Source organism: Eublepharis macularius, chromosome 11 (genome assembly GCF_028583425.1).
Source record: "Eublepharis macularius isolate TG4126 chromosome 11, MPM_Emac_v1.0, whole genome shotgun sequence".
In the NCBI taxonomy this organism is placed as follows: domain Eukaryota; kingdom Metazoa; phylum Chordata; class Lepidosauria; order Squamata; family Eublepharidae; genus Eublepharis; species Eublepharis macularius.
The window spans coordinates 26,992,377-27,019,305 of NC_072800.1; the positions used below are offsets into that span (position 1 = coordinate 26,992,377).

General features: G+C 43.1%; 1 protein-coding gene across 2 annotated transcripts in view; it reads right to left on the minus strand.

The window, feature by feature from the left end:
- NPSR1 (neuropeptide S receptor 1) overlaps positions 1-26,929 on the minus strand; it is a 104,269-nt gene that overhangs the window by 59,119 nt on the left and 18,221 nt on the right. For both annotated transcript variants that reach the window (XM_054991891.1, XM_054991889.1), the window contains exon 2: positions 25,792-25,924. In XM_054991891.1, coding sequence (XP_054847866.1) covers positions 25,792-25,924 — 133 coding nt within the window. The remainder of the gene's footprint in view (positions 1-25,791; positions 25,925-26,929) is intronic.

Sequence of the window (26,929 nt, forward strand, 5' to 3'; positions counted from 1 at the left end):
GGACTGGGTTGTAACCAGTATGCAGATGACACCCAGTTGTATCTGTTGATGGGCGGCCGACCTGGCTCTGCCCCAGATGCCCTTCTGAGAGCTTTGGAGGCCATGTCTGGTTGGGTGAAGCAGAGCAGACTGAAGTTGAACTTCGCGAAGATGGAGGTCCTGTACTTGGGCCTTGGGCTGTCAGATGCGAGGTTTCATCTCCCAGCCTTTGGGAGGGCCCTGTTGGTGCCCATCTCATCGGTTAAAAGTCTTGGCATGATCTTGGATTCCTCCCTGTCTATGGAGACTCAAGTCGCATCTTTTGCCCAGACTGCTTTTTTCCACCTGCGGCAAGCCAGGCAACTTGCCCCCTATCAGCCCGGGACCTAACGACAGTGATCCATGCAATGGTCACCTCCAGGCTGGACTACTGTAACTCAATCTATACAGGGCTTCCCTTCGGTCTGATCCAGAAACTACAACGGGTTCAGAACGCTGCTGCTCATGTCCTGATGGGTGTTCCATACAGGACACATATTACACCAATCCTACAGCAGCTTCACTGGCTCCCCATGGAATTCCGGATCCATTTCAAGGTGTTGGTTTTAACTTTTAAAGCCCTAAATGGATTGGGACCAGCATACCTGAGGGACCGTCTCTCCCCGTATTTGCCCCAGAGAGTGCTTCATTCAGCAGGTAAGAACTTACTGATGATCCCTCGCCCTAGGGAGGCTCATTTGGCCTCGACCAGGGCCAGGGCCCTTTTGGTCCTGGTCCCAACCTGGTGGAACTCTCTGTCTGAGGACACTCGGGCCCGCCAGGATCTTGTATCATTTCGGCGGACCTGCAAGACGGAGATGTTCCACCAGGCTGGGTTGAGGCCAGCGTCAGGATCATCATTGAGCCTCCCACTGGTCTTTGCTATTCGAGTACAGCTCATGTGTCTGTCTACCTCCTCTCTGTATGTTGGGGGCAGGACTGTGTAGCCAACTATATCAGGTTTTTGATTACATATAATTTTAATTGCTGAATTTTATTGTAGAATCTGCTATGTCGTTGTATTTTATGACTGTTGTACCCCGTCCTGAGCCCACTTGTGGGGAGGGCGGGTTAAACTAAACTAAACTAAACTAAACTAAAATGGGGCCTCACAAACAGCTTGTTCGCGAACAGCAGATTGGGCTGTTCGTGGCTTTTTTTTTGTTCGTATTGCTGTTTGTGCCCATCTCTACTCCCAAACTCCCAGCCCCAGCAAGAAAATGTGCCCTACTTACTAACCCTCCCCCAGGGAAAAAGGTCAAAGGAAAGGCTTGCTGGTAATAACAATAAATTAATCAGATCAGTGTTGAGAAGCACCAACCAGGCAGGAGCTGCTCAATTGGGGTCTATGCGTAATCCAAGCAAGATGTCTCTTCCAAGAATCAAGGACCAGCAAGCACCACACACAAGCATTACAAAACAGCCAACTTAACAGACAGCTGTAGTTTAAATTTGCCCTTCCCTCCAAGAAAGACAGTGTGATTGGCCAAGGCAACAGGGCTTACAATGACTGGGAGAAATTGGCTGTTTCCTAGGGAATGTGAAGAAACGTTAAAATCAAAAACACGGGCAAGCAGCCTCCATTACATTCCCAACAATTAATTCACAACGTTGAGAGATATAGTTGTTGTTTTGGGAAGCCTCTAGCTTTCTAGGATATAACCTACCCACCCCAATGTCCATTTGGATGATTTTAGGGTTGGCAGTACCTGACTGCACACCTCTTTTGCCACTAGGTCATTTCTAAATTGGTCCACCAAGATGTTTTGATGGTTCCCTGGTATTCATCGTTTCCCATTCAGCAATCTGAAATGTGTTTCTCTTTCAATTAACTATGGAATATTTGAATGAAGAATTACTTCATTAACCCTCTACATAGAACAGCCATTCATTTAAACTTACGGAATTCTAACCATTTCCAATGCAATCCCAAGTAATTACATCCTTCTAAGCCCATTGACTTCAATTAGTTGGCTTACCAGGATGTAATACTGCTTAGGGTTGCACTGTAAATTTTGTCACTGTGAGAACTTAATTAATGGGTGATCAATACACGTTTTAGTTTCATTTCTATTCTGTCTTCTTTCGGTACTACTGCCTCTTCTGTTTCTTCTCTCAGTTTTTTACAGCTTTTCACACATGAATAAGCAACGTGGGGAGAATATTTCATGAAACTTTACTTGCTTACTGTTCTGTGCGTCATCCTCTCAGCCTGTTCACAGCTGCCTCTGTCTCCTATCTGCAGCTTCAATGCCATTTTAATGGGCTTCTTTGTGAGGCAATCCCAGCTGATTAGGGATCACCTAGGAAACCTGATTCCATGATGTCAATGTGTGATAACAGCATGAAGTCAAACCAAAATGAGGGCAGGAAGCATTGCCCTTTTCCTTAGTTGATTTCATTTTGAGACACAGTGATGAAGTTCAATCTGATCAGCTATGTGACATCATCATGAAGCCTGTTCAGAGCGAGAGAATTGCTTCTTGGCCTTATTCATAACAGGCACAATCTTTTGCCTGTTTTTTAGGCCCCAGAAACCACAGGGTGGTATTCACCAACGAGCAACAGAAAGGGTGGGACCCTGACCATTCATAGCCCCTTTATCCTGAAGGAGGGAGAATAGAAGAAGAGCTGCTACTTACACCTGCCCCATCTGAGGCTCAAGCAACAGGCTTATAGCAGTGGCAGTGGCTCCCATCCACCATGCACAGGACAATGCCCATCCCTTGCTTGGCCCTGGTTTGAAGGGGGGGCTGTGATGAGGTGGCAGTGATCCTGGAGCCACCTCTTGGACTATTGCCCAGGGCACCAGAATCACCAAGACCACCCTGCCCCAAATCATCAAAACATAGCACATTTTATAGTGGATGTTTTGTGTGAACATTTTTTGGATGCTCAACAGTGGCAATGGAACAATAATGGGATCATGTGTGAATTATATGCCATTTAGTTGCTTCCGGTTTATGGTGACCCTGTGGATGAACAACCTCCAAAATGTCCCATCATTAACAGCCTTGCTCATGTCTTGCAGACTGAAGGCCCTGGCTTCCTTTATTGAGTCGGATTGGGATTACTGTTCATTAAAAGGATATCATGACTATTATCTCCTTAAGTGGTATAATGGTACAAAAAATGTGCTATGACCGTTGAGTTTCTGTATTTGTTTTTGATAGTGATACAAAATTAACAAGTAAATTGAAAATTTCTCATGTCTGTCCAGGCATTTGAATTCCCTGCAGTCACCAAGACGTGTGACTAAAAATTCATGTAAGAGTAGTATTTGTCCTGCAGCTTAATTCCTAACCAAATTTAATTACTGGTATATCAAGTTTTGAGAAATTACAGGCACAAATTCTATTTATGCAACCCTCTTTCTGCTTAGTATTTTCATAGGCATATAAGGATGTTTCATTACAGTTTCATGAATGAATAATGCAGAACAAGTTGAGTTTGTCTAAGGGTACTTCATCACAAATAAATACTACTTATAAAGACCTAAGAGCTCTTTTGATATTAAAAAAAATTGTATAGTCTTAAGACGTAACAAAACTTTTAATACCTGAGTCAGAGGGTTTTCCCCCTCTTTTACTTAAAATACTTAATACTTAAAATACTGAATAAGTATTGTTCCATTGCTCCATTTGCAAAAACATGACAGCTAACAACCAATTGCTTCTTCTTTTAGAGTAGGGAAATAGAAGCATACAGCACCATGACAAACTAACTAAAGGGAAATTAATACACGATAAATATAAGTGAAAATCATCATGTTTGTCAATTTCTCATTACAAATTCAATTTCAAACCACCTACACCTCCAGATTAAAGAGCCAGTTTACCATACATGGTTGTGCAGATATATTAATTCAAAAAGCAAGATAAATCCACATTAACATTTAAGCCTGCTGGGGATACAGTATTCAGTTTAAAGATCCACCAAGCCTCCTTCCTGAGTAATTCCCTTCTGACGGTCTCTCCGCCTGTGGATCTGCTAACATATAGTACTGTAAAATGCATGTCCCTCTCCTTATGACTGGGGAAGGCAATGGCAAGCCACCCCGTAACAAAAAGTCTGCCAAGATTCGGTTTCGTTTTCCCAGCCATGTCGGACGCTCCTCTCCGCAGGTCCGGGAGGAAGCGCCCGAGCAGCCTGACCGGGTGGTTGACCTGCGAGGGTTAACCCCCAGGACTCCCAGTGAGGGGGTCAGGGTCCGGAGTGCTGCGGGAAGAGCCCCCTGAAGTCGATCCAGGGGGTAAATTGCCTGTCTGCTCCAACGGAGGCCGGCAGACTTGCGCAGCACATCGCGTGCTGCTGGGCCATGGAGAACGGCAAAAAGCAGATTTAAGGTGAAAACCTGTAAGTAAGCGAATCCCTTCTGTCATTCCAAGCGTATGCGAAGGATTGGTGGGAGTTGAAGCTAAGAAGGTTCGGATATCTTCCCCTTCATTGAGTTTTGGAACTTAGTTGGCAGACCCCCCCCCCAAGATGGCGACGAAAAAGCAGAGCCCTGCTGTGGGCAAATCTGTTTCGGCTGCTTTGCAGGGGAAAGGAGAGTCTCTTGAAGAGGTGGTTAAACGGTCAGTCGTTGAAGCTATGAAGCCCTTTGTTGATAAGCTAAATGAAATCGGTCAAAGGGTTGGCTCTGTTGAGAATGAAGTGAAAACCATTAAAGACATAGCGTCTGGGGCAGAGCAGTCTGCTCGGGAAAACGCAGTACTCATGAAAACAACAAACAAAGAAATAAAGCTTTTGGAGAATCAATGAATAGGGCTACAAGTGGATCGTGCTCAGACGATATTGCGTCTTCAGAATGTGAAGGAGGAGGAAAGTGAAAATTTAAAGGATTTGGTGTCGGAACTTTTGGAGTCATACGCAAAGGCAACTAAAGAAGAGTTAAAAAGTGATATTTTAGAAGTCCGCCGGACATCTTCAAAATATGCAACGAAGCGTCAGCTACCTCGCAAGATTATTATTGATTTTTCATCTAAGAAGACTCGGGACACCATCTTATATAATTTGTATAATGTGGACTTGGACTTTCTGGGTAATAAGGTCAAGATATTGAAGGACGTTCCATTTTTAGCTCGGAAAAGAAGATTTAAATATAAAAGGTTTGCAGCTCTTCTGAGGAAGCGTGAAATAAAATACAAATGGTTATTTCCGGAAGGTATCTGGTTCAGTTATAAAGACCAAGCCTACAAGATAACATCCAAAGCACAGCTGAGGGACTTTGTGTTTAAACATCAAGAGTTTCAACAAGGAGAAGATTTAGAATCTGAAGGGGGGAGTGGGGAGGAGGGAGTGAGCGCAGCTACTGTAGCTGTTCAGAGAGAGCTGCAACCAAGACGCGGGGCGGGGGGGAGAAGACCTGATCCTGACTGTGGTTCGTATTTTATAAGATCTACCAATCTAATAGCATATTAGAAAGTTTAACTTTAAATAATTGTATTATGAAGGGAATGCAAAACTTGTAGTTGTAGTGTGTGTTTTCTATATGTTGTTTCTTCCCTTTCCCCCTGTTCCCTTTTTCCCTTTTTGTAGTTTTTGTAGTAATTAAAAATAAATTTTTTTTTAAAAAAAAGTCTGCCAAGAATACATTGTGATGCGACTTCCCCCATGGCTCAGTAATGACTCAGTATGTCTAGGTTCCAAAAAAATGTGGGACCAAAGGTACATCGGCTATATTTTGCCGAATGCATGAGAAGTGTTCCTGAATCTGCAATCTAATGACACGGGTAGTACTACCAACATACAGCTTACCACAATTACACTTAAACAAGTCAACGACATTGTCTGTATTGCATGTGGAAAACTGACTTAAAGGAATCCCCATATTGTTGACTTCCTCATTATTCATTACTAGAGTGCAACTGAACAATCCATATGACTCACTTGGAGATGTAGGTGGTTAATTCCCCACAGCTGTTCTCTAGTATCATTGCCTGATGTTTAGCTTATCACATAGCTGCCTGAAAGGATCAGGATCACACTGACATATGCTGGGAATGTTTCTTTTGACACATTGTATTTCTTGATTGTGTGTTTTATGCTTGCTTTGTACTACATACTATGCTTTGTACTTTGTACTATGTACTTGTACCATGTTGTTGTCTTATTTAATTGCTGTAAATTATGGATATGGAGATTAATATGTTTTAAATACTTTTTTTAGTTTGTAACTGCCAGGAAGAAGGACACCAGAAATGGGATGTGAATGCTAGCACACCCGTTGCAGTTACACAGCAAGAATGATTTGGAGCAATATCCGCACAGGTCTTTTGCAACACTATTCCTTAAGAATTGTATATATTTGGCATTTTTGTACATTCTATATTGATTATTCTGTATTGAGGCACCATCACTTTAAATATATAAGCACTGGTCAGTTTATTGTTATACTTTTGCAATATAAATTGATTGATATTTAGCACTCAGCACTTTATTGTAGTCTACTTGACTACTCTGATGTTGCTGTGTTTTTGTGATCTTTGATTGCTATTCTTTATTGTTTGATCATGACTGCCTCATGGTACAGTATTGGCAGCAATTGTGTTTCTAAGAGTGTTTGAAATTGAATTTGTAATGAGAAATTGACAAACAAGATATTGTGTATTAATTTCTCTTTAGTTAGTTAGTCACAGTGCTGTATGCTTCTTTTCCTCTGGTTTTTCCGCGACTCTCTCTCTCCTGCTTTTGGTTTTTGTTCTTTTAGAGTAGTCAATTGCTGAAGTCCCATAAACAATTGTTCCCGGTGTGATTTGCCTGATGCAATCGTAGCAGAGAACTAAAACGTCTTCACTGCTATCACTGCCAATTCATAGGACTTTGAATGAGCTCCAAGGCATGCTCAAACAGACTGAAACTGAGTGTTTTTTGCCAATGCAGCTCTTGCCATACCCCCACTTTCCTCAAGTTCTCTGTTGCCAGAGTAAACCACTGTGATGGGAATCTATGAGATGCTGGAAGTACTCTGAGCAATAACCCTGTTTATCTACTTGTATGAAAAGTCTCCTAGTAAACAGCTCAGCATGGTTTTCCTACTCATGCCAATACTGGTATCAGTGGCTCATTTCCGACCACCCACTTTGAACCAGGGATAGCCACCCCATGTCCAATTCTATGATACAGTCACTTCTTAACCATTGTTTCTACAGGATACATAAGAACATGCAAAGTGGAATGAAGAATCTTCTCAAGGGAAAGAAAGGAGTGGGCAAAAATGTGAATATAACAGGGGGAACTGATGGTATAAAATCATCCAACAGAACAGAGTAATATTTTTCTGCAAGAAGTAAGTCATCAAAATAGGAGATAGATATTCCTAGCTACGTTAGAATTACAAATCAAGGAATTATGAGTTTAAGCCTGTGCTAGAGATCTTCCTTGACCTGGATAGCACAGGCTAGCAGGATCTCATCAGATCTCAGAAGCTAAGCAGGGTCAGCCCAGGTTAGCACTTGGATGGGAAACCACCAAGGAGGTCCATAGTTGCTACAAAGAGGTAGGCAATGACAAACCACCTCTGAATGCCTCTTGCCTTGAAAACCCTACAAGGTGGCCATTGCTTGACAGCAAAAAGAGAGACTTACTGTCTATACTAAATCTGTACTTCCACTTTCTCCCTGTATTATTTTGAGACTGTCTTTTGATTAGAGTGAGAAAAACAACTGAATAAATTTGGTAAATTAGGAAAAAATTGAGTCATCAAAAGTTTTGCTTCAACAGAGAAACCTGCATTTTGTGGTTATTTTCCTAGCCACCATAAGCATTGCAAGCATTAAATGGATTTATTCTCTTAGGGTACCTGTGACAAGAGAAGGCCATTATGTCCCCAATTTACAGTGGAGAAAGCAGATTAAAACCTGGATTCTGACATTCTTGCATTAAGCAGCTGTCAAAAAGTGAAACTGACCTTTGCTTGAATGCATGGTAATAATCACCAAAAAAAACTCCACACCTCTGTATGATTTCCTTTAGTATTTTTGTGTTCTCCAAGTCAGTAGAATTTTACTTATATGCCATAAAATCATGCAATTTAATTGCAAGGTAATCTGATTGCAACTCAAAGGCAGCAGAGATAACAGCTTTATCACCCCACTAAATTATAAACAGGATTAAGAATGTCTGCTTTGCAGAGGAATTTTATTTTGGTTGTTATTATCTTCTGTCCCTGGCTGGTAATACAAAGTTGATGGAGCCAGTCTGGGAACATTTTAAAATGTCTTTTAATATTAAAATGTTAATTCTGAAACCATCTCTCAAGGCTCAGTCCTTCCATCTACGTAAATTGAAACTGAAAATCACTTTACGTTAAATCTCTTATGAAGATCGGGAGTTCAAATGAATTTATTAAGATTGCCAAAGGGAGACTCAAGCCAAAGGCATGAATATTAATAATATGAATATTATTAATATTAATAATGAAGTTGAATTTATTTCACAATGATTGTATAAAAGGAAATGATTGCTAGGCACTCATCTTGTTTAACATCTTTGCTTATGGGGTAGATTGGGATGTTAAAACAGGCCTGCCACAAAGTATCTCCTATGGTTCTGGCATCATTGAGGGATCCATTAAGCTTGGACCTGAGCATCGTTGATGACGGCAACAGGCCCCAAATATGAGCTCAAGAGACTCTCCAGTACTGCAGGCAACATGGGGCCACTTGGTTTAACTTGTTCCTGGTCCTTTAGGGCACTGGCCCACCCGGAATCTTTCTGGTAAAGTAAAAAGACTAGTTCACCCATATGTTCTTATTTCTGTTTGTTTCCTTAGATGCAACAAACTTCTGGGGGTTTCAATAACATAGGAAGTATATAGGGCCCATTCTAAAAGATATGCAAATTCTTGATGAGAAAAGTTAGGTCTGTTGGACTGATCTGAGTAAAGCTGCCAAGTTCTACACATGTCTTTTTACAACTATATCTATAACAAAGGCAAACTGCAAAAAAGAGGAAAAATACTTACACCCCACAAATGATGAAAAAGGAAAAGATTGTTTGGAAAACATATACAGACATATAAATACTTAGAAAAACATACTTATAATTTGATAGGTAAAGCCAGTGAGTACTTGCAATACATGAACTGGAGGAAAACATAAACGAATAATATCATTGAAAGTCAGCCACAATTCAAAAAGCTTAACAGTCTAATGAAAAACATATATTATGGCTGCTAACAGAACATTTCAAATTACCTTCTTCTGATAAATATATGCTGTTCTTGTCTTCAAGTACATGGACTATGCTCTTTTCTTTCTTGCATGAAGCTTCCAATGAAATAAAAAGCTAACCATAATAGTTTCTCTCTCTCAGGATAGTGCAATGCAAGGTCACAGCTCTTTATTTCATTGCTGGCTACATGCAAGAAAAAAAGAAGCATATTCCATATATGTGAACGTTCTGCTAGCAGCCATAATATGTTATTAATTAGACTTTAAGCTTTTTTGAATTGTGGCTGACTTTCAATGATATTGCTCTGTTCTTACATCTTCTTCTTGAGAGTAGTCACTGAATTTATCTATATCTTGGTATCTGTTTTTCTTTGCATTTGTATATGTTTTCCAAATAGACTTTTGATTCATTTTCATTTTTCATCATTTGTGGGTTTAAGAGCCCCCCCCCCCCGGCTTTTTAAGTGGTTTACTTTATAATAGGTTATTTAAAGGGGTGCTTTCACCCTTATTCTGGTTCTTTTACAAATATATTTCATTTCAAAACTGACATGATGAACAAGAAAGAGGGTCATACTATGTCCAGTGCTGCCTTAAAGACCAACAACATTTATTGTGAGTCACAGCTCACTTCTTCAGATATGTGGCAATCAGTATTCCTCAATAACTTTGTTCTTGACTGTTAAATGGGGTAGTCTGCATGTTTAAAATATTTTAGATTTTAAATAGATTATTTAAAATCTAAATATTTATTATTTAGATTTTATTATTTAGATTTTAAAATCTAAATATTTATTATTTAAATATTTTAGATTTTAAAAAATATTTTAGATTTAGAGGTCAGTCTTTTCGATATCAGAATCTTTCAGATGTCAGAATCTTTTATTTTAGAAACTGTCTGCAACCCATTTGTGTGTGTGTGCTCTCTCCCCTCCCCTCCTTTTAGTTATCCTTGGACCCTCCAACTTGGCTGCATCTCGGTCCTCTTCATCCCAAAGCCTTTAATCACTCGGTGGATCTATAACCAGTAATTTGAGACTGGTATTGTGGTTGCTATTGTGGTTGCATGTGTATATTGTGAAGCAGTGGGCAGAACTGTGCCTGCCAGGATCGGCTAGGAAGGCTCCCTATCGGACAAGTAGTGGCAAAGGTACCCAGTGAGTATGTGGGCTGTGTGTAGGGGTGGTGGTGGTGGTGGTGCATGCAGTGACTGACTGTCAGTGGCTGACAGTAGATAAAATTTGGAAAGTTGGGGGTGAGTTGGAACTGTCTTTCCCCTCCCCTCTTGTAGCTGACCTGATCATGACAAAATGATTGTGAAAAAGATTCTGTTTATTTTGCCTATTTAAAAAGCCTTTGATATCTATTTCTTGCTGATCTGTACTCAGACAGAAAAAGTTCTTATCTGCCTCATTTATCCTACCCTTCCTCCACCTCTTCTCATCTTCTTACCTATCTCCCACCCACACCGAGTGAGATGGTTTGCCCAAAACCACATAGTGAATTTATGGCAGGAAATCTTTAAATACAAACGTATTAGTCCATGGGCTTGCTGTTAATTTTGTGCCTGAGTGAGAAATTGAACCCAAATATCCAAGGTTTTAGTTCAAAATTAATTGAGGAGCCCTGTGGCGCAGAGTGGTAAGCTGCAGTACTGCAGCCCAAGCTCTGCTCATGACCTGAGTTCAATAAAGTGTAAAAGATAAAGTGTAGGTGACTGGGGAAGGCAATGGCAAACCACCCCATAAAAAAGTCTCCCAAGAAAACGTCATGATGCAACGTCCCCCCGTGGGTCAGTAATGACTCGGTGCTTGCACAGGGGACTACCTTTACTTTTTTTAGTCCAAAATTAAGCACTACATGATGTGACATGGGCCGAATCCACATTACCTCCACGCGTCCCGGTGTTGCACTAAATGTCCGCGAAACACCCGGAAGTATAGCGTCTTTCAAGCGCGATTTCTGAATCACGCTTGAAAGACGCTATACTTCCGGGTGTTTCATGGACATTTAGTGCAACACTGGGATGCGTGGAGGTAATGTGGATTTGGCCATAGTCTAAATGAGAAATGCAATCCTCAGATCATCCTCAGTACATCACAGAGGCTTAAATATGAGTGGATTCCCCCATAATATTTCATTTACATTCCATTCAGCCCTTTGTTTCACTTGTAGGAAAAACTCTAAAACTAGTTCCAGAATTGGGGCACGTCCAACAAGTTGCGGATTCAAATTCTTTTGGTTCATTGATCCCCGCTTCCTCCATGTTATGGATGTACAGGTGCGTATTGATAAAATGCTTTTAAAAAGACCGGTCTTTAGGTGATCACAGCTATAACTGCACATCAGAACACTGGTCAGAAAGAATCTGGATATAACCCAGTCATTGGTGGTATCTGAAGAAGTGAGCTGTGAAAGCTCAGACCTTACCACAACTTTTGTTAGTCATATAGGTGCTACTCGACTCTTGCTCTTTTCTACCACATTGGTGGCTCATTTGTTGTTTTGTGAAATTATGCCAGTGCACATCTGTAAAACATCACACAAAAAGCATCTTGATACACTTGTATACATTGTTGGGAGGGCTTTTATCAATGTGGACATGAGTATCACCAATGGAGGAGTAGGAGACATTAAGGAACAGAAAGCGGTGGCAAATTGGGTCTGCACAGTGCTCCATTTTTACAAAATCAGAAATAAGAATGTTTGGAAACAAGAACAGGCAATTCAACACTCCACTGAAACCAGCTGGAGCGAGTTAAGGGTATGAATAATTTCCTCATTGAAATCCATGGAACGTAACAGTGGATCATACGCGTTATTTTTGAAGCAGCACATTTGGTATTACGTTAACATTGTACTGACATGGGAACGAATTCACTCTTGATAGTGCACCAGCCCTCCAATGAAGCAGTTTGATTTTTAGCTGAATCATGAACTGATTGTGGTACGTAGACCCAGCAGGGAACGCTAGTGCAATCAGCTTGAAGCAGCCTCCACCTAAGAAAGTGGCTCAGAGCAATAACAGGATAGGATATAATTTCCAGTGCTAGGAGAATCAAGTCTCGTTCGATTCTACCTTCTGATTAATCAGAGTGGCAGCAGTGAGAAGTTAAGGATGGAACAAAATGGCACAAGAACCACAGGGCTACTGCTGAAATGGCAGCTCCGTGTCGCCCTCCCACCCTTATGTTCCCTAACATGGAATATGACTTACCCCTACATCCTCCTGACTAGGGTTGCCAACTCTGGGCTGGGAAATTCCTGGAGATTTGGAGGTGGAGCCTGTGGAGGGTGGGGTTAGGGGAAAGGAGGGAGCTCAGCAGAGCATAATGTCATAGAGTCAGCCCTCCAAAGCAGCCATTTTTTCCAGGAGAACTGAACTCTGTCCTCTGGAGATAACTTATAATTCCAGGAGATTGCCAGGCTCCACCTGGAGGTTGGCAACCCTAATCCTGACATACATTTCCACACCTCTGCTCCTAGTGACAGCCAGCACCCTCCCCCAGCTGTGGTACTCTGAACTCTCCCCAGCACTACTGCTCAATGGCCAACCCACTCCACCTCTTCTCATCTCCCACAACATCCTTCCCTATAGCAGAATGAGATGGTTTTCCCAAGACTGTATAGTCAATTCATTTTTGGAAAACCTTTAAATACAAATGTATTATCCCATGGCTTGCTGTTAATTCCTTTTTTGGCTGTTGAGGGAGCTAGTGTGGTGTAGTGGTTAGAGTACTGGACTAGGAATGGGGAGGCTGGGGTTTAACTCTTGTCATGAAGCGCACTGGGTGACCTTTGATCAATCAATCCATCTCTCTCCTTTCAGCATAATCTACCTCAGAGGTTTGTTGTGGAGATTAAATGGAAGAGGAGAAAGCCAGGCATGCTGCCCAGAGCTCCTTGCAGGAAGGGTGGCATTAAACTATGGCTGGCAGAGACACATTTTAAAATATCTTGGCTACCTATGCAACAAAGATTGCGGACTCCAGATTGCTTATGCAGATTGCCAGAAGTTTGGCGCAATAATATATAGCAACAGTCTCTTTTCACACCATTCCCCTGTGAAACAGCCCTGTTGGCTAACCTTCAGTCAGCAGCCGACGCCCCACTTATATGATCACATTTATGATCTTGTCCCCTACAGTCTCTTGAACACGGAGTACAGACAGCCCTGCTTGCCCTCAGTAACTAAAGGCAGAGAAACCCATATGTTTCTATGGATCTGAAGACAGATGTGAGGGCTTCTAGCAGCCATAACGAACCCCCTGGTGAATGGCCCATCCATCGTTACCCCGTGCTGACAACCAATTTTATGAGCATGTGCAAGCTTAAATAGCTCATAGATGGCCAGTGACAAAACATCTTGGCATCTATGCAGTATGAAAGAGACTTTTAGCTAACAAACTAAATCAGGAAAAAGAGATTTTGTGAGCTTGGGTATCTAATTTGTCAGAGCTGTAAGCAGAGATACACTGTATCCCATAGACTGTGCTGGGCACCTCCACAGCCTGACCCACCTCACTGGTGGTTATTAGCAGGGGTAGAAAATGTCCAGAAACTATGTGAGGAGAGAAGCAAAATTGTACTAGACCTTATGAATGAGAAGGTGCCATTCAAAAATAAGAGTACCCAACCATTTTGGGCATCAGCACCATGTTTTCTTTTTTAACTTCTGCCCTTTGGAACAATCTCCCCGAAAAGTACTTCTGCAATCAGACTCTGGAATTATCACCAAGGGTTGCAATTTGGGATTTTAATTTCTTTTTTTAAAACTTTTATAAACTTTTATTAAATATAGAAAGAACAGGATTTTAATTTCTGACAGCTTTTCTAATTCTGCAAACGTTCCAAATATAGGCCCTAAAAAGTACTATTTTTTGTTGATCCTGAGGCATTCTGCCACATTTATTTTCATGGCCATGAAAGACTGTCGGAAATATCTCAGTGATTAGAGCCCTCACACCCAATGCTGTGGTGCCTGGATAAACATGAACTTCAGTAAAGAAGAACACTTATTGGAGGAGGAAACTGACCACATAGAGAGTGTTCACAAGACCCTCATGAGGGTAAATGGCACTTAGTTTTCCTCTTGGGACACTTAAGTATTTTTAGCTGTGTGCCTGATCATGATTCATAGCTTGGTGAGGACCATATAAACTACCCAGCCAAGTCTGATCCATTTGGCAAGTCACCCAGTGCAATCCTATAAAGTGTTAAACTGGTTGAAGGCCATTGAAATCAGTGGGTTAAGACTTGTGTAACTCTGCACAGGATTGCATTGTCAGTCACTTAATCCACCTAGTGACTAATCCTGATCAGGAATATGCAGATATTTTTCCATTCCCCAAAATAATCTGTGGATGAGCAATCGTTATGATAGGCAAGTAATACATATAGCTAGTAAGCGGCACCACTGGAAACTGAAGAAGCACTCTAGATAAATACTAAGCCTAGTCCAGCCAGTAGGTACACAGAGATTAAAACCTCATTTCTGAAAAGTATTGGATAAATTACTGGCAGTAGCATGTGCAGCTAAATAGGAGAAGCTCCCTTTGGGGTTATTTTGATTTCCTGTTGCCCTTGGAACACATGATGCGCCAACATGCAGAGGGGGTCTAATTAGAAAAATCACATTTGCAGACTCCTGAGTTAAATTGATGACTATTAAGAAGAGGATATTTAATGTTTTGCTAATGAGCTGATTTGTTACCTCTAGAATGCACTTGAAAGCATTGTTCATACAGCAAAGGGGATAATGATGTCTTCTACAGAGCCAGAGATCCAAGAAGGTTGAATGTTTATGTTTGGATTTCCGAATGGTTGGAGAAAGGATCCTCTTCTCCAGCACTATTGGATCTCCTAAATAATCCTAAACAGAGTTGCACCTTTCTACATCCATTGAGCTAAGAAGGGTGCTTGGGAAGGCATTCTTAGTAGCCTCCTGCAACATACTCCCCATAGCAAATGAGCACTCTGAAGGGGCAACAGTTTTTCATAGAAATAGAAGTTTCAAGAATCCCCATATTTCTGACTTCCATTTTTGTCGCATCCTCCATACGTTTTCCATTTTTGTCTCTCAGTTTTCCATTTTTGTCTCTGTTTTGTCTGTTTTCCATTTTTGTCTCTTCCTCCATAGGTTCTGATCTCACAGGTGATGGACGGTTTAGTAGCGCTTCAATAACTTGTTAAATTTCTTTGTTCAGAGACTGTAAAAACACGCTATAGCATGACTAATAATGATTCTATTATGCTGCCTTCATATCTCTGACAATAAAAAACACAGCCAGAGTGAAACTCTTGACAGTGCCAATCTCCTTTTGAATGGTGGTTGAAATGTCACCCAAGCAACCACATCTCCTGCCCATCCTCACTGCTAATTGAAAGCCCCCTTCAGGAGCCCAATCTGACACAGAGTGGGATGTGGGAACGTGGAGCTCGGATGATGCTAATCAAGCCAAAAATCAGGTTTCTTCACATTTTACCACAGAGGGATGGGATTGGCTTCCTGTGGCTCATCCTATGCTGCTGTGGGAACATACGGAAGCTGAAACAGGACGGATGGTGTAATCGTTGCAGGCCCTTCCCGCCATTTTGCTGCCTAACGAATTGAGCTGCACTTGGTCCCACTTGGGTACTTCCATCTTCCAAAGCAACAGAATATCATCTCCCAGATCACTGTGGAAACTGGATCTGACCAGCTGCAATGCTGCTAGGCCATCTGTAATGATTTTGTGCGCCTTTAAATGTTTGGTGTGGTACAGATGAAGAGTGGGGGTGAAAGAGAGGGATGAGTGAGTGAGATGATTGGCTGATGACTGAGAGTGTGGGCGGAGTGAACTGCTGTTTCAGTTACTTAGGGCGGAACTACAAGTGACAAACGGCACAGATTGGACACTTGTCAGCTTCCCTCAAGTTTTGATGGGAAATGTAGGCAGCTTGGCGGAATGTTGGACAAGTGACAGTTGAAAAGTCCATTGGACAGCAGTCAGAGAGCCAAGCTGCAAGATTAGGATGCCTACATTTCCCATCAAAACTTGAGGGAAGCTGACAAGTGTCCAATGTGTGCCTTTTGTCACTTGTAGTTCTGCTCTGAATGGAGAAAAAAGATTCAGTCTGGGGAAAGCAGGCAAACTATGTGCAGCCTGAGTGTGTTCAATCACTTCTGAGAGAAATATAACCTGTGTGGAAGCTTGAACAGTGTATGTTTCTGAAAGAACATTCAGTCAGGGCAAGAGAGGCAAACTGTGTGTGCCGCCTGAGAAAAATATCTAAGTGACTGTGTCTATGAAAAGTAACTTTAAAAACAAAAAAACGCTCTTTTGAACCCATCAAGCTTAAGAAACAATAGGAAACCGATAAGCTTATTGTAAACATTAAAGTTTATTTTGGTTTTTTCCCCAACCCAGAGTATCTGTTATTCCCATATCCCATTCCTATCCTCAGGGCCACACAGTTCCACGAAGGAGCTTGACGCTTGGGCATGCTATTAAAGGGGAAATGTAAGTTATTTTGGAATATAATTCCTTGTGGCAGCAATCTACCCAGAGGGGGCAAGAAGAAAAGGGTTAAAAGAAAAATCTATCTGAGAGAAAGAAAGGGGTCATAACCAAAGCCCTCCTAGAGTTCTGCACCACACCTTCCAGTAGCCTGAATCTCCCACCATCTCCGATATGCACTATTGATGCTTCTGCTTGTGGACTAGAATCTGGGGGAAGGACAAGCTGCTGGAAGCTGAAGAATGAGTGTTCTTATATCTGCTGTGCTGGAGGCGGAAACTGCTTGCTGGGCGTGGAGATGTATTCCCTGAGCAATAATATCCGAGTCCAAGCCAAAGCAGGCAGGCAAACACCTGCTTCTGTTCTTGAGCTGCTTTTGTTCAAGCAGGGCGCATGTTATCAGCTGTTTCTTCCATGGCAAGCTTTCATCTGAATTACTATTAATTTTTTCATTCTGTTCACGGAAAATCACTTGACCATGATCTTAGCAACAGTGCAAATGGCTACATCAACACAGTGTTCTTCTTAAGCCACAAGCCAAAGATAACTTACAAATTCAGAAATTATTTCAACGGTAACACTAAGAAAAGAATAACCTGGTGTTTTGTCATGAAGACTCTAACATGGGGATTTCAGTACATTCTGTGTTTGACAGATTGCAAAGCAAAGCATAATTCCCTGAATCAATAATTAGAAGCACATTTCTGACCAGAGGTTATTTAAATTGGCCTGATTGTGCCAAATTGTGACTGTTTCAAAGCATGATCTCCACAACAATTTCCATTAAAACAACGAATGTCATTTTTTATAATGACAGTCTTTTGTGTGAAGACCAGAAAGTTGAATAAATCATTGTAGAAGCGTGCTTTGCACATTGCAGAATAAATCCCAGTTAAGACTAGAAAGAGCATTGCTTTGTGGGGGGGGGGGGGAGATCGTGGGTGCTGAGTGTTGAAGGTAGAGTTGAATCATAGCATGTACTTCTACTTATTTCTTTATTTATGCTATTTATAGTGAAACTTTCAGCTCTGTTTTTTTCTGCAAGCTCCTTTGAATTGCCAATTTGCATTTCTCTAAGGTGTGAGCAAGTGTCTTGCATTTCAATGAATACATGTGGGGGGAACCGGGATACTTTTAGCTAGACATGGGCATGAACTGCATTACGAACTTCAAAAACCCATGAAATTGGCGATCGCGCGATCGTGATCTGGCAGATCGTGATTGTCTTCAGCCAACAAACCAGCATTCGGAAGAAGCCTGGTTCGGTGCGTTTGGCTGTGGTTCGGGAAGCCAGACAGTCAGGTGCCATCAATCAATTCCCCTGGAAATGGAGCCAGGGGAATGCCTGAACTCTCTGCGCTCTTTCTGTCGCCCTGGAAACCCAAATGGAAGCCCAGCTTACCTTGATCGGCAGGTCTTCCTTCCAATCATGGAGCTGCAAAGTGGTTACAAGTTGGGAGAAGACACCCGGGGGAGGGAGCAGGTAGGGGTGTTCTGTAGCCATGGGCACTCCAAACTCATCCCTGCAAACCCTGACAGGCAGCTCTGATGGTCAACCACAGACCTCCTGCATTGCTCAATGGGACCTCAGCTTATAAAAAGCACTGGGCTCCCAGGCTGGGTTTCACTTTCAGCGAGCAGTGGAGTGTGACAGAGCTGTTGCTTGCTACTTGCTAGCCTTTGAGGAGAGACAGAGAGAGTATAATTGAGCTTGGATTTTTGTGGAAGTTTCCTGGGGGCCTCAGATTGGAGATGGTATAACTTCAAGATCCCTATTGCAATCTTGACCAAACTTGGGTGCTGGCTGGAGGAGAGTCTGCTACACACTCCCTGTAAATATGGGCTCTGTAAGTGCAATGGGGGCCATTCTGGTGCCCACAAACCACGAACCATGAACCATTTCGGCAACGGAAAACGTTCATTGCACTTCGCGACTTCGGCAGAGGCGGCGGTGGCACTGAACCATGAACTGCTGATTCATTACATTTTTTTGGTTCGTGCCCATGTCTACTCTTAGCAGTTGAGGAAGAACTGATATTGAACATGTGAATGTACTCATGGGGAGCAAATTGTAGTGTGACTGTACAAGCAAGTGCATGGAAAGTTGGCGCGGGGGGGGGGGCACGTGAAATGAGATTCACTTGAGCATCCCTAGGTACTTAGTAATGTGTAGAGAGACTCTGAGTCAGATTGATGTCCATCTTGCTCAGTACAGTCTCCTCTGGCTGCTTCCACACGTGAGGCAGAGACATTCATACCAACAATGGAGCTTCTACATGATTGGCTTCTCTCCACTTTCCATGCCCCAGTCCCCCACAGTTGCTATTCCCCTAATTTGTGCCACTGGAAGGCTTTTTCAAGGTTTTTTTTAATTAATCAGTGATTGAAATATTGCTAGTAGGAAAAGTGGCTAAGGAAAAATGAGGACTGGGGAAAATCCACACTTCTCTGAACAGGATCCACCCCAGTTTTGCCACAACTTTACCAAAGACATCTCAACAAACCAGGTTTGAGAAAGACAGCAGCAAAGCCAAGGAGAATGTGCAAGTTGCATGAATGTGCCATGCTGATGGGTGGGAACAGGAGGAAAAACTCATTTCCCATTCATAGCCAAGCTGGATCAAGACACTTTTGACTGGGAGAGGATTCTGTGGTCTCAGTCAGAAAAAAAAAATCTTTCTCAGCTGCATTTAAGTAGGTATCAGGGACAGATATGCAAAGCATTTGCTCTGCAACAGAGCTATGGCTGTATCCTTAAAAAATGTTTCCAGAGATCTACTCTCTGAGATCCATTAATGGGAGATGCCAAGGATAACACCTGAGATCTTAATTAATTAATTAAATTTAATTGATTAAATTTCTAACCCACCCTCCCTGCAACGGGCTCTGGGTGGGTAACACATTGCTAAACTGCAATAACAGCAAGTACAGTATACAATTAATAATGTAGTACAAAATACAGAATACAATCTAAAATGTATAGCCATATCTAACAACAATGAAGATATTAAAAAGCCAATGCACCTCTTCAGCAATTGAAAAGGATACTCTGCCACTGAGCCATGTTTCCTCTCTTCTCTTTTCCCCCCAGTCTTAATCATGGACTTTCAACATCTAGTGTCCCAAATTTAAACCTGTTTGCTTGGACAGTAGTCCTCTTAAATTCAATACAATAGCCCTCACACAACTAAACATAGTTTGGACTGCAGCCTCAAATTCTTATATCAGACTCATCACTGTCTCCCTTTACTTCATTAGAATGTCAAAATCCACCTTGAGTCTCAGGGCCAAGCTACAAGTGACAAATGACACTTGAACGGCAAGTGGATTGAGTGAAGCGCAAGTGAACAGGGAGAAACACACTTGCCGTTCAAGTGTCATTCGTCACTTGTAGCTTTGCCCTCAGTGAGAATTGGTGCTTTGCCCTTACTGATGCAGTCATACAAAGGGAGCTCCTGTGAAAGCAGCATTCATGTGCACAGTGTCAGGGCTTGTTGCTGCCACTGCTGAGCAGGACACCAGCTGGGCCAGCCCTGACATCAGAGGGGCACCAGGGATGCTGCAGGACCCTGCTCTGTGGAAGGAGGGGCAGTATACATCACCCTGACTCCCTCTCAATCCACTCGCTGGCCTGCTCAACCTGGCCTGCTTACCCCCTGAGTCCTCCATCATCTCCTCCTCCCAGAACTCTCCTCCAAGCCTCTGCTCTTGCTCTTGCTCTTGCTCTTGCTCTTGCTCTTGCTCTTGCTCTTGCTCTTGCTCTTGCTCTTGCTCTTGCTCTTGCTCTTGCTCTTGCTCTTGCTCTTGCTCTTGCTCTTGCTCTTGCTCTTGCTCTTGCTCTTGCTCTTGCTCTTGCTCTTGCTCTTGCTCTTGCTCTTGCTCACCACCCCAGAGCTCTTCCCAGCCAGCTTTTATAGGGCCTTCTATCAGCACCCTGCCCTCTTTGCAGGTCCTGCCTGCCAGGCCACACCCCTTCTGGGCCTCCCAGCATTGGCTTGGGCTGTCTCAAGCTGCTGCAGCTGGGGGAGCTGGCGGGGCTGCCTGGATCAGCAACAGCTGCGGTATGTTGGCTGTCTGCTGGGCCTCTCTGGCTGAGCTGATTACTGAAAGTAGGCCCAGCTGTGGCCCCTTGGCTGGCTGCCCAGCTCTGCCCACAGAATGCCTTCAGCAGCTCCACCTGGAGGGGCTTGGTTTTGAGCATCTCCTGAGCCAGGCTGCTGTCTTCAAGCTGAGGTGGAGGCTGGGGCGTGGCTCTGAGCTACTGTGGTTGCATCTCCCTGCCAGGTAAGAGTTCTGTTTGGGCTGATGCTGGGTCCCTATTCCCCCTGCCCTGGCCCTTCTCCTCTGGCCTGCTTAGCCCCCTCCCCTCCCCCTGGAGGGTGGGACTAGCTGGTCTCTCCCTGCTCCTTCCAGCCCTCTGAGGCTTTGGCCTTTTGCCCCTTCCCCCTGGAATAGGCAGGCTCTGGACCTGGTTGCTGGCTGGGGCGGCAGGGCCATTGCCTCCCGGTTGCCTCCCCCTGTTCCCTCCTGGCAAGTCTGGGGGCTGGGACTCAGACCCCGGACACACAGAACAAGAACAGCCTGCATGTGAATCAGGAGTCCTGCACTTGAGCGTTCCTAGGTATTTAGTAATGTGTGGAGAGACTCTCAGAATAAGGGAGTGTTGTATGTTTGTATGAAGAAGCTCAAGACAAAGGAAGCTAGAAATAAATACAAATTTTGTTGGCTTTTGCCCACATTCTGTCTACAGTTGCATACACACACCATTGGCTATTGCATTATAGCAATCATCTGCAAGTGGATTATCCTGGTGTAAACAAAGCAATTCAGTTACAAATTATTGCTGTAGCACAGTAATAGCACAATGTCCAGTGATGTGCAGATGCAGCCTTATTTAGCGTTCAAGCAACATTTCTGCTGAAAGCAATCAAATAGCAGATTTAGCTGTGAATGCTGAGATCTTTCCTATAATTCCACCATGTTCAAAACTAGATTTTGCTTATTGTTTGTTCAGATCAGCACAGAGAATGAGGTGGTAGACAGAAGTGGCCAAATTTGGGGTTGTAGGATGACAGATGCTCAGTTCTTGTTTTTCTGTTCCTCTGTCCAGAGGATTCCCTAATCTCCCCAAAGGAAAAGGGTAATGGTCAAAGGGAGGGGCTGTGGCTCAATGACAGAGCATCTGCTTTGCGTGCAGAGGGCTCCAGGTTCAATCCCTAGCATCTTCTTATGAAAAGATCAAGTAGTAAGTAAAGTGAAAGATCTCTCCCTGAGACCCAGGAAGGCTATTGCCAGTTTGAACAGACAATATTGACCTAAGTAGATGAAGGATCTGATTCAATATAAGGCAGCTTTGTGTGTTCACACAATTAGATGTTTACACGGTTTTCCCCAGTTGCAATAGCCACAGATTCCCTGGCATAATGTGACATCCTTTACTATGCACTTGGGACTGCTCTAAACTAAACATTTCTGGCAGAAGAGGAAGGTCCTCCTAGTAGCAGCAGCTGGGCTAAGTTTAATTTTCTCTTCAGCTTGCAGGTATTTATGTCTGGGCGTGGTCAGAGATATAAGCTTTGGGGCATGAGTCAAATAGCAAAGTGAAAGAATTCTTAGCCGGTGGCCTGCTTTGGCCTGGAGCCATCTACACTGGACACTCAGTGAACAAGGACCCACCCCAAGATATGTCGTTTTCTTTGTTTTATTCATTGAAATTTTATTCTTTGAAAACTTCTATAAGATGCTTTGGGGAGCAAAATGGTACAGAAATGCCCAAATAAGCAAGCAAAACTACGCTCTTGTTTTGCTCTCTAGCTTTTAAAATGCCTAATTTTTAATGACCTTGCATTGCTCTAGTTGTAAGCTGCCTTAAGATCTCTGGAAGGGCAACATATATATTTCCTAAATAAATGATTTAACCCTTTGTGAAGCTAGAACTTCAGCCAATCTAGTTTCCGTTTAAGCATCATGTGCTACTGTGGAACTGTCCAATGACTATTTCAGCCATCCCCCCTTTTTTAAAAACTGCTTTTGAAACTGTTCTCAGTTTCATTGAGCACAGAAGGTTGCTGACTGTAAAAGAGAAATGCAGAGCTTCTTTGGACATTCCAAAGTAGCCACACAGTCCTTTGAATTCCCAGGAGGCTTGGATGAAATTTACTCTGTGGCAAGACACCAGTGCAGATAGACAACTGCCTGATCCATCTTTCAGTAAAGAGCGCCTCTGTTTACTGTATGGTTACCCTGATTTACTTTGATGACACTTAGACTAGCCCCCACAGGATTATTCTGTTTTATGCTCTCTGAATAACTCTGTGGGGTAGGTTAGGGTGAGCAATGTTTTCTCATAGTAAAGAAGAGACCCTCTTTTGACTTCCAAAGGCCACGCAGTGATCTTCGTGCTTGAGGCTCCATATAAATATTACAAAGTCCTTGTGTTTGTTGGGGAACAACACGAGGACTTTGTGGCACAGGAGCGATGGGAGTTTTGTGCCTCTCAGATGCACACGGTTTCTGTTTGCGATCAAAGCAGGCAGGAAGAAGCAACTTTGGCCTCTCTCCCTTGCTATTTTCATGCTGCAGACTGCCCTGTGGAACCACTGTTGGGTCCATTGTGAAACTTACATGTAGTCACATAAGCAGGGCTTTTTTTGTGGGAAAAGAGGTGGTGGAACTCAGTGGGTTGCCAGCACAGGGGGCAACTCATGACGGGAGGTGGTACCCCTGGTATCACATGCACATGTGTAAAGTGCGCGCACATTCCCAGGACCGCACAATGATGTCACTTTGGGTCAGTGGAACAAGGGGGGAGTTTTTTAAAGTTTAAATTGCCCTCAGTTAAAATGGTCACATGGCTGGTGGCCCCGCCCCCTGATCTCCAGACAAAGGGGAGTTTAGATCGCCCTCCGCGCCGCTCGAGTAGCACAGAGGGCAACCTAAACTCCCCTCTGTCCGGAGATCAGAGGGCGGGGCCACCAGCCATGTGACCCTTTTCAAGAGGTGCCAGAACTCCGTTCCACCGCGTTCCAGCTGAAAAAAAAGCCCTGCACATAAGTAACATTATTTTTACAAAGGAGCCATATATGTATGTGACCATGGAAGCAATGGTTACATACATACACAGAGGTATGGTTTCATACCTTTCAGTGGTCATATCCATTGATATAATTATTTATATTATGGTGCCAGTTTTGATAGTTCCTGAATTTATTTTTCTTAGAAAAAATTAAGCAAAGAAAACCCAATTTTCAAAATGAAACCTTTTTCTCCCTTCTCCTGATTTTGATACAGGCAGCAATGAAAGTGAGAATATCATACCTTTGTTTAACCTGCCTAATCTAATATGATCTTATTCTCCCTCATCCAGACTTTTCCTGCTGCCTTTTGCAATTAAAATTTACTTTGAAGTCTCTGAAGGAGGGATTCTCTTTTAATTTTTGTCATTTGCACACTGACATGGCTTAGATATTTACAAGAAACATGATGGCATATTCCTTAAAGTAAAGTAGAAAGCAACACTGTCTTATCATACTGTAGACATACGGTATGTGATGAAAGTGCTATTGATGCATATTCTTTAGGACAATGCTAGAATAACAACACTGCAGTCCTAAACAAAGTTCTATCCTTCTAAATCCATTTAAATCCATAGTCTTATAAGAATGTGACTCTACTTAGAATTGCACTGTAGTTCTTGAATTAAAAACGACATATGGAGTTATTGCTTCTAGTGAGGAGCTGCCAATTTTAAAAAACAGCATAGCTTTCCTTCTGGATTTAGCAACACATTGCAAGCCTGCTCTGTATGAACTCTCAGGGCATGCGCTTCACTGCAAATAGCAACTTGCATGTGTGAACAGCTCCAACACCAGTTCAACTGTTACATCGATTACATTGTAATCTTGCTCTTCCTCTCATTCTTGGAGCAGTGAACATCATTTGCCCCCATCCCATTTTATCTTCCCAATGATTCTGTGAAGGAGGTTAGGCTGAGAAACAATGCCTGGCCCAAGGTCACCCAGGCTGCAGCCACACAGGGGCGATACCATATTTTGCAGCGTGGGTAGAGGGTCCATATGTGTTACCAGGCCCTGTTTCCTCCTGCTGCAGATGCAGGTAGAATGAGGGAGAGCTGGAGGTGGCAGGAGGTTGGCCAGCATGGCAGGGGCCCTGGCAAGTCAAAGTGAGTTGAGAAAGCATTTGCACCTAGTTCTTCCAAGACCTGAGTGTGTGTGGGGTGCCCTTAAGTCACCACTGACTTATGGTGAGCCTAGCTGTGGTTTTCATGGCAAGAGACTATCAGAGGTGGTTTGCCATTGCCTGCCTCTGCAACCCTGGTTTTGTTGGACATCTCCCATCCAATTATTAACCAAGGGTGACTCCGCTTAGCTTCTGAGATCTGACAAGATCAGCCTCACCTGGGATATCCAGGTCAGGCCTTCCAAGACCTAGTCCAGGACTTTATAACACAATATTATACTATATCACACGGAATGATGGATCATTTCAACTTGACAGTCCGTTACTCACCCAGTCAAGGATTGTCTTTGTGGGTTGATGTGTTGGGGGTTGATGGATGTTCCCAGACCATCCACACATAGGGATGACTGATGTTCTTTGTGGAGAAAGGTTAACAACGGGGCCCAGACCACAAATTATCTCATATCCATGGCAGGGAAGGGCTTGAGCATATAAACTGCCTTACACTGAGCCAGAGAAAAGACTTCCTCACCCCTGAGATTTTTTAAACTGGAGATTATATGGATTGACCCTAGAGACCTTCAGCATGCACATAGCATTCTGCTGAATCTCAAACATGCTGTTCCCATCTCAGGCTATGATGTTTCAATCCAGGTCATGTGGTGGCAACAGCTGTCCAGTCACCACCACAAGTAGTGGTTCCTGCTGCCACCCCAGAATTTGTACCAATACAGGCATGAGGTCTCCCTGTATCTCACTCACCATCCAGCTGCCGCTGATTACCTGTAACAATCACTTCACAATTGCAAATGTTCACCGACTTCTTCAATAAGCGTTAACGTTTGTGCCCAAGTAAGAAGAAACTGGCCAGTTTGTACCCCCTTTGACGCGTTTTTTACCTGTTATGGCTAGCTGAGTAACAAAAAAGGTCATTCTTGATTTCCTCTTTCTCCTCCAGGTGGAAAGCAGAACAATGGAGTTCCCACCGATTGTTACGACAAACAGAATCCAAAGAGTAACCAGTTGCTCTGTCTGTAAGGAAAGAAAAGGACACGATCAGTGGAAAGATCGAGTCGTCATGACCCAGCATTTAACTGTTGGGACCACACACACTGGCGACTGCAAATTCGTGGGCTTTCTCTGTGGTGGCTCCCACTTTGTGGAATAACCTGCTGAGGTGGTGTGAGCAAGCTCCCACACTTCTAGCATTTTGCTGGGTCCTACTGAATTTTTTATTGGAGGGCTCTTGCTCTCTGATCGAATTGTTTTTCATATTTTGTAATCTACCTTGAGTTTCAGAGAGATGAGTGGGCTATAAATGATGATGAATATGATGATGGTGTCCTTGTCCCTGAGGGATGATCTAGCTCAGATCTACATGAGTGTTGTCAAAATATGGTTTTGCTAGTGGCCAAGTGGTTGGGCTGTGAATCAGCTTTCTGCTGGTTTGAATCCCACTACTGCCATGAACTCAACAGGTGGCCTTGTGTAAGCCATGCCTCTCAGCTGTAGTTCCCCAGCTGTATTGTAGGAATAATAATACACTGATTTTGTTCACCACTCTGAGTGGGGCACTGATCTGTCTAGGACAGCATTATATAAACACAGTTATTATTATTATTACATTTAAAAATCTAAATTTTGACATTGGGTTCCACAATCTTAATGGAAGCCCACGTGAATGAAGACTATTTCATGGGCTTCAGTATTTGGAGGAAGTTCTATACGTACCACTCTTTGAGTGGTGCTTTTTCTGGCTCTGTTTTCTCCAGCTCCCTTAGGCTGATCTTTGCCTTTGGTGCTTCTCCATATGAAAGGACTTTTTAGTAGCTAATGTTGCTAGAGGTTTGGGGGATGATGTTTGGAAATTTCGTATAGCTGGTCCAGCCTTAGTGGTGTGTGGTTCCAATTAAGATTGCTAGTTAGACAAGGCGTTGGCATAAGCTGAAAGGCAAAAAGTTGTGTATTGGGGTCTTTGGAGGGGGGACGACGACGAATTTTGAGTTTTTAACTTCGGGGGAGTCGTAAAGAGCAAGA